At 53.4% G+C, this 20,627-nt stretch overlaps 2 protein-coding genes across 3 annotated transcripts; one reads left to right on the top strand and one right to left on the bottom strand.

Annotated features, from left to right (window-relative positions):
- The first annotated feature begins 1,534 nt into the window (after positions 1-1,534).
- Positions 1,535-13,494, top strand: SYNDIG1L (synapse differentiation inducing 1 like). Of its 2 annotated transcripts, XM_042815001.1 has the most exons (4): positions 1,535-1,595; positions 8,088-8,540; positions 9,683-9,820; positions 11,425-13,494. In XM_042815001.1, exons 2-4 carry the CDS (start codon positions 8,112-8,114, stop codon positions 11,581-11,583), a joined length of 726 nt encoding a protein of 241 aa, XP_042670935.1. In that variant the 5' UTR covers positions 1,535-1,595; positions 8,088-8,111; the 3' UTR covers positions 11,584-13,494. The 2 variants fall into 2 exon arrangements, with proteins under 2 accessions (XP_042670935.1, XP_042670934.1); XM_042815000.1 differs by lacking the exon at positions 1,535-1,595 and having other exon boundaries at positions 7,334-8,540.
- Positions 13,495-18,364: 4,870 nt separating this feature from the next.
- On the bottom strand, positions 18,365-20,386 carry VRTN (vertebrae development associated). Its single transcript, XM_042814575.1, has one exon. The coding sequence runs from the start codon at positions 20,384-20,386 to the stop codon at positions 18,365-18,367; it is 2,022 nt and encodes a 673-aa protein (XP_042670509.1).
- Between the last annotated feature and the right edge of the window lie 241 nt (positions 20,387-20,627).

Below are 20,627 nucleotides of genomic sequence, written 5' to 3'. Positions count from 1 at the left end.
GCATCTAGGCCCCTCAGCAGTTCTCTGGGCCTTGGCAAGCCAAGGATTGAGGTGGTTCTTACACTCCTGAGTTTACCATTCCAGCTACCCTCCAGCACGCAGACCCTTTTCCCAGCAGCATCAGAGCCCCTCAGGCCTTGCTGAAGGGCTGGCCATGCGTGATGAGGTTCTTCCTTCCTGGCCATCTCTAATTAGCAGATGCTGGCTGAATGTGGCTGTGCAGGGGCTGACAGTGGAGGCAGATGATAGGGCTGCCTGCAGCTGTGTGCATGCCCACTGGCACCAGCAGCTCCTGGAGGAAGCCACTGCCACCAAATCTTGCCCACAAGCAGCGAGTCCCACACTACCACCTGGCCTGGCAGACCTTTGCCTACAGAGATGCTGTAGGACTGCTTTCCCCTCAACCTCCTTTGTGGAATCTCAAGCCCCTTCTCATTTGTCCCACACTCTGGAAGCATGAACACTGTTTCCTTCTCAGGGTCTGAAGGCTGTGTGGGACCCCCCCTAACCACTCCCCAAGCTATGCCAGCTGGGTCTGGCCAACAGGGACACTTTTCTCTGGGGACTGCTAAATTAACAGCAGGCACTCTGTGCTCCAGCTGCCATCCTTTTCCTGTGGCTGGGACCACCTGCCTTTGGCTGGGTATCTGGGCTCAAATCTTCCCCAGCGCTGCCTGGGACAAACGCTTTGCCTGCAGAGAGCTTGCAGCCAGCTGCAACACTTGTCGCTAGTCCTCGATGTGAGGACCAGAGCCTGGTCCTGCTGCCAACCTATATGATACAGTGCCATGTAGCATCTAGACAGATGCGTACCCCACTGGGAGCCTGAGTCGATGAGGTGCCCCAATCCCTAGCCCTGGATGAGCCATTCTTCATCCTCGTGTGCTCCTGCTGAGCCGGGGGAGGAGCTGAGCTCTGGGGAGTTCAGGAGCAGGTGGGGAGCGCAGAGCTTGAGGAGCTGCTGGAGCATCGCCTGGACAGAGTAGGGGAGTGGAAGACTCGCAGAGTCGGTGCCATCTCGTGTCGTACTGGTGTGAATCTGGACTCACTCCCCTCAACCAGAGCGCTGCCCAGCGAACGTGAGGCCAATCCTGCCGCTGCCCGGGGTCCCTGCAGAGGAAGGCAGGATCGTACTTGGCTGAAGGCAGAGCGACAAATCCCATTCCCTTCTCCCTTTAAGCTCTTGCAGGGGGCTCCCTCCGGCCGATCAGGGGAGCGGCAGGGGCTGCGCGGTGCCAAAGGCAGGGAGCAGAGAAGGCAGCGACTTTCCTCTTCTCTCTCTAACCCAGCGGGAGAAGCCACGCCGAGGAGAGGAGCTCAGAAAAGGAGCGCTGGCGACGCGCAGATCTCGGTAGCGGCTGCCGGGAGCCAGAAAAGGCACGGCCGAGAGCGGCGGAGCACGGTGCAGCCGCAGCCGGGGGCTCCGCTGCCGCACAGCGCCCGCCGCGCTGCTGCACCGCCCGCCGCCGCCCGCCACCCGGGGCTCCGCCGCGCCGCTCCCGCAGCCCTCTCAGCCCCGCCGGGCCCCGGGCGGCCCCGCCGCAGCCATGCCCGCCGCCGCTCCGCCGCCGCTTCAACTTGGCGGCTGAGCCGAGGTAAGGGAGCCTACTCAGGGTGGGGGGGATGCGGTTTGCTCTGGGGAGCGCCTCGGGCTGGGAAAATGTGTTAGGGGCTGTTAGGGCTGCGACTCGGAGAGAGAGGGTGGCGGCGCCCGGGGGGATATTACCGTTCATAGGTGCCGGGGTGGACGAAAGGGAAGGGTTTTGGTAAAAGTTTCTGAGGCTGTCTACGGCCAAGGGGCTGCAGAGGCACCTGGGGCTGCCGCAGGAATGGGAGGCAGCCGGCGGGTCTCCGAAGTTTGGGGCTTCCCTTCTGCTGGGCTGTCCGAGCTGCCCGGGCCGCCCTGGAGTGTGCAGGGCGGCGGCAGCGAGGAGCTCGGCGCTGAAGGGCCGAGGCAGTGCGGAACTGCGCGGAACACGACCCGTACGGGCTGAGCCTCCGCGCGTGTCTCCGGGGCAGCCCTGCCGGGCTCGCGTCTGCAGCTCGGAGTTTGAAAGAGAAGTGCTCTCTGGAGCTGACCATCGCTACGATGGTGATGCGTTCTCCAAAGCTGCTGCAGGTTGCACAGGACCCACGCTGCTCTGCACCGACGCGCTGTACTGGGTTGCTTGTTTTGCCTCCGAGAAGCAAATTTCCTTTGCACCACCCCGGGAGAACCCTTTTCCACGGGAAGACTCCGAGTGGAAGGCAGCACTGGGCAAACAACGAGGGCGGCCAGGAGAGCAGGGTCTGAGGCTGCCTGCAGGCACAGGGCACGCAGCCCCAGCCTCCCGGGGACGAGGCTGGTTACTCTGGGCTGTCAGGAGAAGGAATTACCCAATCAAAAAGGCACCGACTGCTTTTCTCCAGCAAAAGTTTCTGTTGTCATGAAAATGGCTGGCAGATGGAAAGCTTTGGGGAGCTGAATCGGCTTCGCTTCAGCTCCCTGAACCACCATCAGAGGCAGGTAATAAACACCGTTATTAAAGAGTGAGTAATTTGCTGCAGCTCCAGCACGGTGAATTTGCACAGCGTATCCCTGCCTTTGCTTGATGCAGATCCCCTCCCTGCCCTGGGGCCCTTGCAACCAGGCCTGGCAGCACTGCTCATGGCACTCCTCTGCCCACTGCTCCGAGAGGGTCTTTTTAGGCTGGACTTTGAGTCAGCTTCTCTCTGTCTGTAGAATTAGTGATGGGCAAAGGATTGGTGTTTTTGGCTGAAAAGCCAAAACACGGTGCTGAGAGGGGGGAAAGCCCTTTATAGGTTTCCTCTCAATAGTCCTTACTGCTGCTGTTTGTCAATGAAGTGAAGAAGGCAGCAAAGCAGTCCGAGTGCTCCGGTGAGCCTGGAGCAGAGTGCTTAACAGAGACATTGAAAAACTGTGTAGCTGCCACCAGTGGGAGCCTCCTAAGCAGGGGGGGCAGATCCCCACCCGATGCCTCCATTTCTTTGGCAGTAGCAGATATTAGCACCATTTGGCTTGCACGGCACCTATTGGCCGGGGTACCAGCTGAAGTCTGCGCAATGTGCTCGTGTGCTGGACATCAGTATGCTATTCACAGGCCATGGTGGGAAACTGGGTTTGGAAAAGTGAAGGAGACATGTGCCATGTCCACAGTCTAAGGGAGAGCAGATTATTGGCAAATAAGTGAAACGTCTGAGCTGCGAGGAGAAGAGTGATGCCCCAGGAGAAGGAAATCCCCCTGAGCTGAATGAAAGCAGATAGAGGATAACATAAACAGGCAACGTGAGGAAGAGAGGTGATAGCAGCGCCAACCTTCAAGGAGCTCATGAATCATTTGTACGTATGTGTTTTAAATAGAGACAAATGAGCAGTTCCTAATAACTGATGTACGTTGCCAGCCTTGTCGGATAGCAGGGGGACATGGAGAGAGCACATGGCTTCATCCCATCTCAAACCCTCTGGAAGGGGTGGATGTTTCCCTGTCCTCACTGGTGACAACCACTAGCTGCCTGTTGTGTCCTTATTCTGCCCTCAGCTGGCTCTTGCCTGGGTAAAAGTGGGGTCTCCTTTGCAGGTCAACCCGAGCTGAGTGACAGGACGTGGTCAGGGTGCCATAGCCCTGGGGAGCTCACAGACAGAGGGAGAGCCTTGAGGTGAATATGATAGGTCTGGAGCAGAGGATATGAGTGAAATGAGAAAGCTGAAAGAAGAGTTGGAGCCATGTGGGGTGGCAGTCATGTTCTGTTCAGTGCTAGGAATAAACAGCAATGGAGAAAATCTATGTGAAACTGAAGACTGGAACCACTAGCACAGAGAAACCAGCCATGAGTAAAATTACAACCCACATGCATGAGCTTTTGCTCTCCTTCCTGCAGCAGTGAGAACATCTTGGCAATAAGCACATCCTCAGGGAACTCTGTGAGATGCTCTGTGGCTGGGGCTCACAGTGCATGCAGGTATCTGGGCAGAGAGCTTGTCTGGGCCAGAGCACCATGCTCACAGTTCTAATTCTGAGCAACTGCTCTCACGGACATATCTAAGCAGACATTAGACTGAGGGAGGGGTGCCAATATGCGTCCCTCCAGAGGACAGCAGCCAAACAGTATGTCCTTAGGTGTAGAAGCGTCTGGTGAGAGCTGTCCATCACTTCCAATTGGCACAGCTCACTCCCACTGGCTCACTAGGGCTTGCTGCTGGGGGCAAAGATTGGCTGGGGGCAAGCGTTTCAGTCCTGGGAGCTGAGATGAAGGTCCCAACGCAGCTGTCGGCACCTCGAGAGCTCTCCTAGCCTCATCCTGGCCCCATCCAGGCACAAAGCAGGCGGCTGCCCCATGGCACCCCATTGCCTCCAGCAGCGGGGCATCCCCTGTATCCCCCCATCTCCCTTGCCATCTTGCAGGATCTCCCGCTCGCAGCGTTGTTTATTCGTTTGCATCTCTCCAGCTAAAAAAGGGGACACCGAGAGGGCCCAAACGTGCTAATTTTACACCTCACCACCCACACAGCCAGGCGTATCATCGCCGCCGCCCTCCTCCAACCCCCTGCCCCTCCCCAGCTCGCTCCCGGCTCACGGGGACACCTGGGGACCCCGCAGCCCCCGCGCTGCGTGGACCGCCTGGGACACCTAGCGGCCACCTCTACCCACGGCGGCCGGGGGGAATCGCTGCAGCTGAGCCACCCGATTTGCTGTTTCTCCCCATTTTTCCTGAGCGCTCTGACCTGCCCGGTGCCCTAGGCCAGGCTAGGCTGCCCTTCTCACTCGGGAACGTGAGGACGCATAGCGCAATCACGGCCTTCTAATGAGCCCAAGGAGTAGGGCAGAGTGTTTGCTTGACAAGGCAATTAGCTGATGATTGATTCCTGGAACAACCACTTAATTCATCATTAACTGGACTAATCGCAGGCAGCATCTGTGCGAGGGTCTCAGCGGGTGCTGCACTGCCAACCTGGGGCAGCCAAGGGGATGGGCTGCGGAGGTGGTCTGCGTCATGCACGGATCCCAATTTGGTATGTTTTCATTGTCGTGCCTTATTTTGGTTCCTTCTATACCTGGTTGGAAAAGACCGCAGTACTCAAAGCAGTTTTCCTGCTCTGCAGGGAAACCAAGAGAGCTAGGGAGAACCCAGCGCAATGGTTTATAGAATCACAAAAAGGCTTGGGTTGAAGGGACTTCAAAGTCACCTTGGTCCCAAGGCATGGGCTGCCCCAACCAGGTCAGGCTGCCCAGAGCCCCATACAGCCTGGCCTCAAGTGCCCCCAGGGATGGGCTCCCACAGCTTCTCTGGAAACATGTTTGTGGTGCTCAGGGTGAGGAGGCAGCTTGCAGGGACAGCACTCATTGTCTTGGCCACAGTGCTCAGCCTGACTATAGAGAGCGTGCAGGGCTGAGGCATGGGGCGCTGTGTTCCCCAGGGTATTATGCCCCTATGCCATGTGTACACCTATATTTGGGCACCTTGTGCCTGATAGTATCCCACTGCTGCTGCCTGCTGCCAGCAACATAGGGCTAATTGGTCTCCACGCTACACTGTCATGCTTGTAATGAGGACAGAGAATGTCTGCTCTTTCCAAGTTGGGCTTTTACATCTTATTTGCTTTCATCAGCCTGCTTCATTCCTCTTCCCCCAAGCCTAGATAACTATTACCAGGCTTACTCTGTGAAGTCCTAGTGTGGCTAAATCTTATGTACTATCCCAATAAACCACATAGGGCTTGGGAAAGATCTTTCCAGTCCTGCTGGCGTAGCTGGCGCTGTGCCTCCCTCTTCCTGCAATTCCTACCTGTAGTGTTTTTGTAGCCCTGATCTCCACTAGGCTCTAAATCATCGTATACTCCTCAGAGTGAAAGACAACAAGGAAAGGAGTTTAGTGCAGGTCACTCTACAATCCTGGGATGCTCTTAGATGTGACTCAAGTCAGCCAGCCCATGTCTCATCATCTGGCCCCACCCCCTGAGATGCCCTATGTGAGCAGATCTCTGCCCAGCAGCAGAGATCCACCAGCTGTGTAGGGGTGCTCTTCCTGCTCTGCCCCATCATTTCTCATGGCTTTTTTTTTTTTTTTTTTTTTTTTCTGAGGTTTTGCTGTGAGTTACTGGTGGCTTCACTGTGTCCAATCTCTGCTTGTTTTTCAGAGCTCCCATCCCAAACACTCCCTGCTCCCTCCCAGGCTGGCTATCGGGTTCTTAATTCCTCACAGCCCCTTTCCCTTCTTTCTGTCCCTCACTCACACTGTGCACACTACCCAGTTCTGTAAGCAGTCCTCTCTCCCTCCTCAAAATCAGTGCTGATGGTCTCGCCTGTGATAAGCAGCAACCTCCACACCTGCAGCATCCCCTTGCCGGCTCCCTCCCAGGGAGGTAGTGCATCCACATCTGGTAGTGCAGCCAGAAACATTCTTGGAGATGCTGAAGCCTCACCACAATCAGCAGCTTTGCTGGAGTTGGGGTCCTAGTTGGGCTGCTACACTCAGGTGATGTAGAGACTGGTCAGTCCTAATTGTTTATTTTATAACGAAAAATTCCTCCATCCCTGGAGGAATTCAAGGCCATATTGGATGGGGCTCTGGGCAACCTGATTTAGTTTCTGATTTAGCAGATGACAACCCTGCCCACATCAAGGTGTTGGTTCTTTAAGGTCCCTTCCAACTGAAGCCATTCTATGATGTTGTTATAAATCTGATTTGCATATTGAGGTGAGCATAATTATTTTGGTCTGTGCAGGAAATGAAAATTTCTGTGATACCAACGTGCATCACCCTTAAATATTGTGGAAATACTTCCTGGCCATCTGCTGCGTGAGCCATTGAGTACCTTATTGGCAAGGTGGGAGGGCAAAGAAAGCAGACAATGATTTTGGGGAGGGAGGTGTAGAGAGCACTCGTGCAGTGTTTTAGCAATGTGGGAGTACTTTTGAATGGCTTCATTTTCCTAAACAGCTTTCTAAAATGTGCCAACTGCTGCCAACACAAAGCCCATCAACAGGGACATTTACAACGGGCTGTGGCACTAAAAACTGTGCAGTACGGCAGAATTTGGCCGAGTGAACAGGGCCTTGTGGGAAGCAGTTGGGCTTTTTGCTCCCTGGAGTCCTCAACTTCAACTTCTTCATTTATATTTTCTTTCTGAGGATTGATTCGAAGCCAAAGCAATGCTCCTGCCATCGGTAGGGCACCACAGGGAGCCCTATGGCAGGTAGCAGTGTGCTCTGCTTTGCAGCATCCAGCAGAGGAAGCAGCTGCAGAGGTCTCTGGGGAGCAGAGTGACATTTGGGGCTGCAAGGCAGGAGGGTGGCACGCTCCAGCAGCTGGGAGCATGCAGGGAGGGCTGGAAAAGAGAGCACATGGATACTGAGCAGCGCAAAGCGATCATTCCTCTCTCCTGGGGGATTCTGATATTTCACTACACATTTTCTATGTGCTGAGGTGGGCTGGAAAGCCAAAACAGTAAGCGCTCCTTTGAAGAAATAGGGTTGAAATGTTTCATCTCAGAAAATTTCATGTGAAAAAAAAAAAAGAAGGCAGCAGAGTGTTTCAGCACTCTGAAATGGAGGAAGAGAGTAAGGATTGGAATTTTCCTGAGGAAGAAACCCGTGTTGGCACCGGTAGCCAAAGGCTCCTGGCTTTCCTCAGCTGTTGCCTCCCCACACCCCAGCCTTAGCCCAGCCACAAGAGAGCCCCTAGAGACTGTCCCGTGTCCATGAAACCACTATCTGAACATGCTTTGTAGCAGTATGGATTATGAGCCAGCTCTAAAGATGCAGAGGGACTGCTCCCATCAGGCTGCACGTGGCCATATCGAGATATGTTATGGACACAGCAATCTTAATCCAGCCTGAACCAGATCACTTTGCTGCATGGCTGGATCCTTATCTTTCTACCAGCTGGGAGGGACGAGAAGATTTCATTTTGGTGGGAGGGCGTTCAAGCTGTGGGAAGTGGGGGAGGGCTCTTCTTTTCCCTCACACTGGCAAATCCTATTCCCTCTTGCCTTGCTCATCTTGACATTGGCTCTGCACGGGCAATGGCTTCCCCACTGCCTTGCCGTGCGGAGGTTACGCCCTCCCCTCTCCTCTCTGCTCCCACAGGATTGCTCTTACCCTGCCAACAGCATGGAGAGTGTGCGTGAGCTCCAGGACCCACTGTTGGCCAAGGCTAACGGGCACCTCCACAGCAGCTATTCTTACCACCAGCACCACAGCCAAGACTACCCCGGCCACCACTGCCAAGGGAAACTGTACTCCTACATCTTCCAAAACACTGGCGGAGCCAGGACTCACCAGCTGCTGGATGCCAGCTCCCTGCAGCTGGCTGTGGAAGCCTTGTACGGCCCCAATTTCATCCTTGTGAAAGATGAGACTGCTCTCAAGGCAAAGGACAGCAAGACAGAGAGCTGTGAGACCACTTTTACAGAAGGTAAAGAGGTTCTGTCTGACAGTCCTGATGGGCATGATGTACAAGGGTCCTGCCTGGTAGAGAGTGACATCCGCATCCAAACAGTGTCCTATGAGGTGGAGGAGGAGGAGCTCCAGGAGTACGAGGTGAGCTTTGTGCGGAGGGTTGGTATAACATACCTCCCGTGGTGACTGGGCTGTGCTTGCCTGCCCTCCCAGACCCCACTCTCTCCTTTCCCCTCATTCTCTGTGCACCCAGAATTTCTTCTTTCTGCTTAAAATTCACGCTCTTTCCCCTAAGCATGGACCTCAGAAGGTCACCAGCTTTTCTGCTGGCAGCCTGGAAGCCGGGGCCATCTCTGCAGCTTATGGTGACAGGAACCCTTTGACAAGGGCAATCTGTGGCCACCGTGTTGCTGAATGTAATGGGAAACAGCGCTGCTGTTGCATAACAGCGACATTCACATGCATGATGTCAGTGCAAGAAAGCTTAATATATCAGAGCAGGATGGATCTTGCAGGGAAAGAATAAAGCTGGCAAAGCAGCCTCATTCTGCACGTTACCCAGGACCTGGCAGGTCCCCAGAGCATGCTGGAGCCAGTGCCCATCTGCTGGCACAGCTCTGCTGCTACCCTGAGGGCCTGTAGTATGACTTCCCCGGCTCTCCCCACCTCTCCGTGGCTTCCCAAAGCACACATTGCTGCCAAACACCTCAGCTGGGCAGGCCGTGGCCAAACACAGGCAAGCTGATGGCAGTGACGTGAGAAATGGGATTGCTAAGAGGGCAGAACACACTGCCACCGTGATGGAGGCTCCAATTCAACCGCTTTCCTTCAATCTCTAAATTAGTTTAGCAGGATATCGATCTGCCGGTCCCTAATGGGGTTAAGGCACTTTGTTTAAGTTTGTTTAAGCTGACAAACGGCCAGCTCCGCCAAAGCTCCAGATATCTCAGTGTAAGAATATCTCGCAGGGAAATCCTAGACCCTAGCCGGTGAGCTCAGCAGTGTTCTGGCAGGGAGCCGAAGTGCCTGAATGTGCTGAGCCACGACTTTCCTCACCAAACCCGGCTGAGCTGCCAGAAGATTTCTGAAACTCAGGCCTTGGATGTGGAGCTGGGAGGTATGTGAGGACCTGGAGCAGGACTGAGCAGGAGCTGGGAGGAAGGACAGGGCTGCAGGGCACGTGGGGTCATTGGGAGCAGTGGCTGGGCCAGCTGGGCTGCGGGTCAGCTCATGGAGGTGCGGGTGCAGCTCCCTGCAGGCCCTGACTTTGTTTATCTTTGCAGAGCGACTCCTCTAGTGACAGTGAAAGTGAGGACCAATTCCTGATGCTCCCCCCCCGAGACCACCTTGGCCTGGCCCTGTTCTCCATGCTGTGCTGCTTCTGGCCCTTGGGAATTGCTGCATTCTACTTCTCCCAAGGGGTAAGAGATTCCCGGCCGTGGGCTTCTTTGCTCTCTTGCATGTGCTCAGCCCTGCAGCAAAGGGTCCTGCAGGGCGCAGGTCATCCTGTTGCCCGTCTCTGTGCCCAGACCCCTGAGGGCCGGGGCAAGGGGTGCTTCTTGCTGCTGGATGTCTGTATAGCTGCTGTGAAAGTGCAAGTCCTTCAGCTGCTGGCAGCTGAACTGCTCTCCTGGGCATTCAGGTGCAATTCAGGGAACTGGGGTTCCTGTTGCTCCTGGGTTTCACCCTACAGCAAAGCAAAGGAACATGGCATTTTCCATTTGCCCTCCCATTCTCCAGCAGTAATGAGACCCTGCTCTGTGATCCCACCTGCTACTCATGCTCTGCAGACCAGACATGCTGGAGACTCTGGTCCCCATATCACCATACCTTTGTTTCTGCTCCTCACACATTAAATTCTGTGTGCTTGCACCAGGCTGTGTGAAGCTGGAAAGCTTTGTAAGTGTGTAACAGTAGCATCTAGAACAGAGCCAGTAAGAGGACTGGGACCTGCAAAGTGGCTGATTTCATGTTTCTGCGCATGGTACAGCATGGCATGCTGCATTCTCCATGTGATAATGTGCTTCATACAATTCAAACGTAGCTCTGCTATAATTACCACTTGGGCTCACTCTGTGGGGCAAAGAGTATCTTTTTGGCTGTATGTATGCACAGTGTCTACCCTGATTTTAACAGATCAACTAGAGCACCAGCCATGAGCAATGCTGACAGCAGCTCTGAGTGCACCCTGAGCATACAGGGCAGCTGGAAGTTGCCAGCCGGTGAGCTAGCACTCACATCACCTTCATTGCTGGCTTCACTGGCCCTTCTTTATCAATAAGTTTCAGCTGAAGATTCAAAATCTTCAGATTCAGAATCAAACAAAATCTTTTAAATGTCATTAAACATAAAGTATTCAAGAAACGTGTCCATGTGGCACAAGGGACATGGTTAGTGGGCATGGTGAGGATGAGCTTCTGGTTGGACTGGATGATCTTAGTGGCCTTTTCCAACCTTAATGATTCTATGATTCTAAATGGCCTATTGTTCCCTCAGTTTGATGCTCTCCTAGCACTCCTGGGATAAGGTAGCCAGCTGATTCAGCTGTACACTTAGAAAGCACATAAGCCACAGCTCCTACATAGTCACAGTATTCGTCCTGAGATCTTTTTAAATACAGAGTGATCAGCAAAAATGCAGAGCATCAGCAGACTTCCCACTTAGCCCACTCAAGGCAACAAAATCTGTTCGCAAAGCACAGTGACATAACCACATTAGAATGCACTCCACGATAAATTTAAGTATCAAAAAACACAGCACTAGCCTAGGGCTCTTCTCAGGTTCATACAGAGAGGGACATCTGCAGAGGGGACAACAGTGAGGCCACTTATCTGAGACTCCTTGCTTTGAATAGCAGAATATGGACCTCTAATTTGGCATGTTTTTGGGTGCCTGTACATCCCACTTTTAGCTTCAGCAGTTGAATGAGGCATGCTCCAGCTCGTGCACATCCATACCTCTGCGTGTGGCTGCCTGTTGCACACAGGTGAGAAGGTACAGTAGTGTGTGCTTCTTCTCCTTCCAGACCAGCAAGGCTGTCTCCAAAGGAGATTTCCACTTGGCCAGCTCAGCTTCCCGCCGAGCTCTCTTCCTTGCCGCGCTCTCTATAACCATCGGTACAGGCGTGTACGTCGGGGTGGTGGTGGCACTTATCGCATATCTCTCCAAGGGGGGCCACGTGTAACTGCTGCCTGCACACCAGCATGGTCCCCAGCCACCAGTCCTCCTGGGATCAAGCCTTCCTGTGGAGCACAGGGTGCCAGTGCTTGCAAGGGCTTCTGGCATAGCAGGACCTTGGATACCCCGTGCCAGCTCTTTCCCTTTTCAGACACACAGCAGATCCTTGGAGATACTCAAAAGCTACCTGGACGTGGCTGTGGGCAAGCAGCTCCTAGGAGGTCCTGCTTGAGCAGGGCTTGGACCAGATGCCCCCTGGAAGTCCTTTTCCAGCTTCAACTGTTCTGTGTCCTCCCTGGTACTGTGGGGTGACACCATCTGACAGCAGGGAACTGAGTAGTGACCTGACCGCTGAGGCCAGGAGGACCACACTGGAACATGTGTAAAAGCTGCTGCTGGCTACTGCCACCGTTCTGCTCCAGGGCCACCACTTGCTCTCCCAACCTTGCAGTGGGGACAGCCACCTCCGATGCCCAGGCTTTGCCCATGAAGGGGACAGGCAAAGAGGAACGACTGCTCTTTCTTTTGGGCATTTGGGGCCCTGGTGTGGATTCAGGACTCCTATGATGGGGACAACAATCTCCTGTCAGTGTCATGAGTGGCACCTGGCCCTCCAGCTGCAGCAAAGGAAGAGGGTGCAGCATGAACATGACCAAAAGGCATGCTCTGGGGTGCTCTCTGCATCCTTTCCAGATGGACATACAGTAGCTAGCCTGCTCCAGATGAGAACCAAGAAGAAATGCAAGCTGGTGCTTGCAGACAGTCGACCTGATCACCAAAGATGGTAGCAAAATCCACAAGGTTTTCCAGTATTCACAATGATTGTACCAGTAACTGTAGTTCAGAGCTCCAGAAGGGCTGGCATCCCATGGTGATCTGGAGATATTTGAAGTGGAAACTGCTGCCCACAACAAGACTGCGGGGTGTGGGGGGAAGATCTTAACTCTCAACACTGAGCTGGGGGTTTGCACACCAGGAGTGGAGAGCACAAGACTGGCATGACATGCAGAGCTCAGGTGGGTGCTGGAAGCAAGGATCCAGAGAGGCGGAGGCCTGAGGGGAGCACAGGAAATGGGGAGACCCCAACATACTCCTTCCCACATCTTGGAGAGGGGCATCTCCATCTGTCCAGAGGCCTCTGCTGACTAGGAAGTACGGTACATCCATGACTACAACTGACTTCTGTCAATTTGTATGTTAGTGACACACCAAGTGCTTCAGGGATGGACACTAAGGCAGTGACTGCCCCAAAGCGCTCGGTTCAAAGGCCTTTCCTCACCCCTTCCCTGGTGCCCTCTCACCCCTCTGCCGCTGGCTCTGCAAGTAGCACAGTGTGCTCCTCACATGTACATTTCATCCTAAAGAAGCATGTTAGTATCTGCAATTCCTGTTGTACTCGAGCCATAAAGGAGAGAAGCACATCAGAGACCTGTTCAGAAGCAGTTCTGAAAGTTCCCATTATGTTTTATAATGTGGAAGAGCTAATAAAAGAGCAGGCAAAACAACACTTTGCGCTAACGCAGGTCTGCAGAGGGAAGAGGTGAGCTCTGCAGGCTTCTGTGGGAGTGCTGAGATGGCCAACAGCTGAAGGTGTTCTGTGGCTCCCCATGGAGATGAGCATCCAGCTGATGGCTGGGCAGTGTGGGGGGGAGCCGTGCTGCAGTGTGCATCACAGCCAGCAGCCTGTGCTGCGATGGCATGGGCTGTTAGCCATGAGGGGGGACAAGAATTGGGTAGAGAGAGGCTGGAAGATTGCTGTTCAGGCTGTTCTGCCTGGAGGAAAAGCTTCAAATAAAATGTGTTCAAGGAAGATCTCCCTGCACACCTCTGGGTCCAGCTCCTGGTCCCTGCAGGACCATTCCCAACCTTTTCCATGTCTCATTCCTGCCCCTTCTTTAATTGGAGGCACAGGGGAAAGGACTGGGCTGGAGGACCAACAGAATTAAAGTGTTTTCCACTAATAGCCTGAATCTCTGATGAACTTGTAAAGAGGGGAAAAGGGGCCGAGCAAGCACATCCCTAAGGGAGGTATTATGCAAATGGAGAAATTAGTTGGAAACAGCCTGAAGGGAAACGTGGAAATTGAAATCTGAGGACCAGCACAGAGACTGCTGCTGAATAACTTATCACAGACACCCAGCGTCTGCTGCAGCTGCTGGAGCACAAGCAGAAAGGCAGTGAACACAGCAGTCAGGGAACAGGAGAGGTTCAGAAATGTGACTGAGCTAAGAAAAATTTTAAAAAAATCAAACCCAATCAGTAGGCACAGAAGAGATTATTCCCTCCTGTTCTCCCCCAGTACCCCTCGGCATCCTCAGCTCCATGGCAGAGTTCCATAGCTGTCCTGACCCCATGGGGCATTAATCTAAATTATGACACCTATTTGCAACTAAGCCTTCCCCACAGAGGCTGCAGGTTCTGCTGCAGGTTCTGCACCCCCAGCCCCAACCTACTGCATGGGCAGGATCCTGCAGCCCCCCAGGCCCACTGCTCAAAAATGCCCATCTCAGCACCGTGGTCCTACCAGCACCTCTAACCCTTGCCCTGGGCTGGTGACACAAGGCCAGAGAGGGCACAGTGCAGGGTGTCCATCTGCCCCACCTGTGTGTATGGGCAGACAGAGCCCCTTCCTAGGAGGAACTGATCATCTTGGCAAAATCGCTACTGCCACTCCACGTGTGTCCTCTGGGGATGGCAAGGAAGGAGCTGGAGGAAAACAAGCACAATCCATTCTTCTCCTCTTTTAACGGCACAGCCAGTGTTCTTCCTTCACATCAATTCAGTGTGGAAATAGCTAATTGAGATTGGATGCGTTTTCTATTCCTGCTAAAAAAATAATCAAGGAAAACAATGCATCTCAGCACATCCCTGAGGCAGCCTCCCCTCTCCCCTTGTCTTCCCACAAACAGCCTGCAGCAGGGCACCCACAGCCATGCCACCTCTCTGTGACCTAGGGGAAGATTTTCAGGAGAAAAGCCAGTCAAGGGCCACCACTGCAGCATCAACTCTGAAAGCAGGGTGCTCATTACCCCTCCTCCACTATCCTCAACACAGGAACGTGCCATGGGGCTGAGCTGTCCCACTCTGCTTCTGCCCCCATGTCCCCATCATGCCGAGGTGGGGGGATGCTTGGGAATGGTCGGGCACCACTCTGCAGGACTCTCATGGAGTTCTTTTCCAAAACTCATGTTTTCCAGATGTTGATTGTGCTAAAACAATATGACACATCAGCATTCTTGTTGTGTAGCAAAGTAACAGCAGGGAATGCAGCACCTGGATTCTGGCTGAAAGGTACTGTACCGGGTACCACTGTCAAGCATAACTGGTCCAAAACAGCTATGATGGGTTTTAAAGGGTTACTAACATTGCAGAAGATCTGTGTGTCCCGAGGACAAAGTCCTTAAGGAATAGCATGAGGATTGATCTTCTACCACATTTACATTAGCAAATCAGCATAGGAAGGAGGGATGCACTGGTGACATTTGCTAATGAGACAAAATCAGGAGGATCTGGAAATACAGAATAGAAGTAAAACAACTCAGCAGACCAGAGCAGCAGTACTGGGATGGGATTGAGCAGTGGGAAATGCAAAGGAGTTGAATGGAGATCCAGATAATCTCCTTTTCTCCTCATCTTGTCCTCCCTTCCCCACATACATTTTCTCAATAATTAATTGGTTTTGTGTTTGCCGGCTCGGATCTGAATGGCAGCACTGACTTCTCTGTCCTGTGGCTGCATGTCTTCCCAGTGGTTCCAGTGAGGCCCAGGAGTTGTTCATGCCCCCAGGAGCTGCAGGAGCCTGGGGCAAGCAAAGCCCCACTGCAGGACTGCCTAAGGCAGCTCTGCTAATGGGAAGGTAAGGGGGACCACCGGGGATCCAGGAGCTTTTGTAAAGATCACTTCTATCACGAAAAACGCATCTGGAAAGCCAACTGCTAACTAGCTGCAAGCTAAATTTCAAGACTGCTAATTTTTGAGCCCAGGGGAAGGACAGCTTCCAGGCGGAGACTACTGGCCACCACAGCCACAACAGCAGAGCTCCTGCACTGCCAAGGAATGGCACCCAGACCAGCTCTTCCCAGCTGCAGGCCATTACCGCTCATTAAGTCATTTGGAGTAGCATGGTTTATGAGGCAGACTTATTGCCCTGCTAACTGCCACACTTAACATCCCGGTTTAACAGGAGCACTCACCTTGTAACCCATTCAGTTTTACTGCAGGGATGATCTTCTGCCTCCATCAGCCAGCATCTGCCTTTGCTCCATCTGCTTGTGTTGTCACCAGGTGGGATGATGCTCTTACCCACCTGAGGACAGGAGGGAACGGCAGGATGGCATCACTGTCCCCGTACTCCAAGCACCCCTGCCAAACTCTGGCCCTGGTAACATAGCTGTGACCCAGGCAGTGCCTCACTACCTCAGTCTGACACAGCATAACAGATGTGAACTGTGCATGGGCAGGGGCTGCTCCCCATAAGCTTCGTGGCCCCCAGCCTCTGCATTTCAATCTCCTTTTACTGTTTTCATTTCCACCTTGGCCTTGGTTGGTGCTTCAAGTGTCCACCTGCAAGGGATCTCAGTGACACTGGAACTAAACACCTCTCTGTGTTGGCAGAAGGAGAAATGTATTGCACAGCACATGGCAACACGGGGCAGAGCCACTAGGACTGCCTTGATTCATGTCCTACTGTCATTTAGGCATGAGAACAGCAGGTAGCCTGCAAGTTCTACCACTCTACCACCATCATGCCATGCAGGAGCTGCTGTCTCAGCACTGGAGGGAGGGAAGTATCTGTGAAGGCTGCTGGAAAGAGAACAGAAGGTGTCTGCCTTGAGCAGCACAGCTTGCAGCCCCCTGCAAAGGGAAAGCTCAGAGTGCTGACTGCTGAAGAATCACCTTGGTCCCAGTTTGTGATACTAAAGCATGGAATACCCCCCATCTTCCCACTGTGTAACATGTATAAGTGCACATGTAAAACTCTTGGAAGAATGTTATTTTTACATGACTCCCCATCCAGGCACCCAGCTAAGGACAAAGAAAGCATAATACCTGGATCTCCTCAAGCATTTTGCAAGAAAATAGTAGATTACAATGCGTGTGCAAAATCCCCTTTTGAGAGGAGTCAGACAATGATAACAAAGATGAACCATCCCTCCACTCTGCGGAGGGCTGGGAAGTCCCTACAGGCTCTCCTGCTCTCCCCCAGCAAATACACAGTATACTGAATGCAAATCCCAGCCCCATCCCTGCTGCTGTCCACAGCTCAGAGCCCCCTGATGGACCTGAGCTTGGTGGTCACATAAACCATCCTTTGTCACCTAGGTCCAGTAGAATGAAGGCACAGCTTTGCTCTAGAGGCCTTGTGCACCTTCACAGCTTACTGCTGCCATGGAGAACAGTTACCTCAAGTCCCCAGCAGTTCAGAGACACAGATAATCATTCTAGAGTAATTACCAGCTTACTCCCTTGGAGGAGTTCACTGGTGAGAAATCACTGGCAGCTAATTACTCCAATTACTTCCTGACACACAGAGCTCAGAGCTCTCTGCAGTGGCACCAAGCATTGCTCAGCATCTCCCTGCACCCCAGTGCAGGGGCCTTCCCACAGTGCATGGCTCTTCCTGCAGCACCCACCACCCCCAGATCCCTCCTATGAGACCACACACAGTATTCATTCTCCTCACAAAGAACATTTTCTAGGGGTGTATCAATGGTGGTGAGATCCTGCTGGCGTTCAGCACTGTTCCATCACATCACTAGGGCCTCCTAAGGGTGCCCACAGGACCATTCTGATCCCCTATGCACAAGGGAAGAACCACACAGGACTGGGAATGGAAGTTTTTATTGCTTTTAATTCTTACAATTTGGGTGTGTACAGCCATGACTGCCACAGGCATGCTGTAAAGTGACAGCCACGCCACACTGGACTTGTAGCATGATTCAGGGAAAGCAAAGACTTAGGGCCTGCAGCACCTGGTCTCTGCCCTACAGCAGGCAGACACCTTCACACAGGCACTAGGGAAGAGACACAGAGGATAAGGCAGCTCTGAGAGAGTTAAGGACCACGAAAGAGGTAATTGCTACAAGACCAGAAAAGTCCTGTCAAGATGCTTCAGTGCCTACAGAAGATGCCAGCTTCTGGCTTGCTAAGGGAGCCCAACATGTTCCCAACATAGATTGCATCAGGGACACAAAACAACCCCCCCTCCCCTCTACCTGCCTCTGTTTCCTCTAGGGGAAATCAGGGCAGCCAGGACAAGCATTAAAAGCCACAAAGCCCAAGCAGCATCATATAAAGCCTTCAACCTCCTTAACAAGGAGGAGCACAGATCAGAGATTTATACCTCAGTGCTGAGCACTCCTCCAGCCCCTCCTTCTCGCCAAGGGGATGCTGGGCACCTCTATGCTGAGTTCTGCATGTCCCCATCACTCCTTCACACAAATTCCCAGGACAGAGAGGCCTTCAAACCCTCTACCTCAAGCATACACTGGAAGCCTGACAGAATCCTATGACCCCTACTTGATCCCTGAGTGCAAAGAAGGCAAAACCCTTCCGCCCCTCTCCTTTAGGGCAGTCAGTACCTGCCTCCCACTCCTTCCATCTCCAGGAGCGGGCACTGTGTAGGCATTCTCATACCTGATTCAATCACATAGAGAGAAAAAAAAAAAAAAAAAAGAGACTACAAACAGAAAAAAACAAACCAAAAGTTTGACCTGGGCCCTGGCTTGGAGGACACCCCACCAGCAGGTCACAGGGCACATCAATGGAGAACCACAGCCAGGTGGACCTCATGCATCCACAAGGGTCAGCCCATCATGCAGGGCACGCTTCCACATGTAGTAGGTGGAGCGGGCTGTGAGGGGGAAGCGGGCACTGAACTCCTTGTAGGTGGGGAAGGTCTTCGACTCAAAGCGCTGCTGCAGGAACAGCTTGGCTTGTGCCTTGAACTGGGTGGTGGCAATCACATCCATCACAAACATCTGACTGTTGGCTCTCTCTGACACAGGGTAGCCTGAAATGGTGGCATTGTATGGAGTGGCTGGTGCTGACTTGTCCAGATGCTTGGTTGCTACTTCCATGTGGAGCTGGGGCTTGACACTTGGCTCAGATCTCTGCAGTGCCAGGGAAGTAATCCTGTTCAAAGGCCGATTGGAGCTGCAAAGGCGATGCTGCCCAGATGCTCGGCTGCTACCCTTCCAAAACCAGTAGGTTGTGGAGGAGAGTGTTGGATAGCGTAGGCAAAACTTGCTGAATGGCAGCTGCCACTGCTGGACCTGTCTCCGGGCCACATCTCGCAGCCGCTTCCTCCAGCACAGAGAGGGCTTGAGCTGCAGGAGACTCCTGGCTGCCGGCTGATCTCCATTCAGCTTCTTCCTAGCAGGCAAGCTGCTTGGTTTCAGCTGCAGAAGTGGCTTTTCCATGGGTAAAGGTTTCTGGTTATTCAAGGGAGGCTGGGGGGGTTTGAAGTTGGGGTTCTCTTTGATTGCTTTTCTTCGCCAATTGTAGTAAGTGGACCTGGAGATGCCAGGGAAGCTGTGCTTGAAGCACCTGTAAGGCACCAGAGTGTTCATGGAGATGCATTTCTCCAGGTAAGATTTGGCTCCTCGCATGAAGATCCCTGCTTGGACTGGGTCTAGGGAAGGACTCGGGGGCCTTAAACTTGCCTCTGCCTTTGTTGGCTCATTAACATCAGCCTTCTTTGGAACCTCCCTGTGAAGCTCCCGCAACCCATGGGCCTCAGTCAGATCAGAGGTATCACCATTGACCATGCTCTGCATCTCATGCTTCCAGGCATAATATGTGGATCGGGAGATTTCCGGAAACATTTGTCGGAAGTGCTGGAGCGGGACAACGTTGCCCTCTTGAAAGCAGGACTGGAGGAAGTGTTTAGCTGCAAACCTGGCAGCCGCTTTCTGCCGGTGTTCCCGAGACTGGCGCTTCCAGCGGTAGAAGGTGCTCTTGGTGATGCTGTACCTGTCACGCAGGTTGGAGTAGGTCAGCTGGGGGTCACTATTCAGCAGCTCCAGAGTCTTCATGGGCTGGACAGGAGGCTCTGATGAAGGTATGGTAGGTTCCAGCTCCTCCAGACCAACTACAGCCACAAAGTACTGTGCTTTGAAGACCTGCCTGGAGAGCTGCTGCCCTGACCACATGATGTGGAGAGTGGAGGTCTGAGGGCCACACTTCCTGGGCCGGATGAGCCGGTTGAAATATGGCCGGATCTTCAGGTTGCTCATGGGATAGATTGAGTAGATGTTACACTGCAGCACTGAGGCAAGAGCATAGACATGCCACATATTGGCAAAGGTGCCAGGAAAACAGGTAGCTTTGATATCTGCATCGAAGATAGCCTCCAGGATAGCCATGGGGAGGCTGGTCATCTCTGGTGTCTCCTCCGTGCAGAGTGAGTAGCGGGCAGCCTGCAGCATCACCTTGGAGTCAATCATGCCATTCAGGTAGTACTGCTTGTGCAGCAGCATCTCCACCACTGTGCGCACCTGCAGCTCCAGGCTGAGGCTGGGGTTGCCCCAGAGCAGTACACTGGCTGCCTCAAAGAGGCGGTTCCCCTCACCTTTGCAAACCAGAGGCAGCATGTTACTTGGAGCATCCTCTGGGTACAGGCTCCTGGCTACTCGATCAACTTCTAGCTCCTCTTGAAATTGCCTCCTGCAATAGCCAGGCAGGGAGAAAGATGACAGGGTCCTCTCTGCCTCCAGTGCAGCACTGGCAAGGCCCTCCAGACCAAAGCATTCGGTGGCTTCCTGCAGCTCCTGCAGCACAGACTGCACCAGCTGGTGCCGCTGGATCATCCTGAAGGACAGCAGAAAAGCAGAAGTCACTTGAGATCTAGGCAGGACACGCTCCAGACTGACAGGGCCAGCTCTTCCCTGAAGGTTAGGAAAGGGGAAGAGTATAGAGGAAAGGTCCCTGTTCTCCCCACACCCACAATCCCCCCCAAGGAGACAGGACAAAGCCTAGCCCTACAGGCAGACCTGGGACAGGGAAGTGGATTCTGCCTGCTCTCCAGTGACCTCCTGTGGGCAGCAGGAA

The sequence above is a fragment of the Centrocercus urophasianus genome, unplaced genomic scaffold (genome assembly GCF_019232065.1).
Source record: "Centrocercus urophasianus isolate 14NV4802_14NV808 unplaced genomic scaffold, USGS_Curo_1.0 seq_14, whole genome shotgun sequence".
Classification (NCBI taxonomy): Eukaryota; Metazoa; Chordata; class Aves; order Galliformes; family Phasianidae; genus Centrocercus; species Centrocercus urophasianus.
This window is presented reverse-complemented; position numbering and strand designations above follow the sequence as displayed.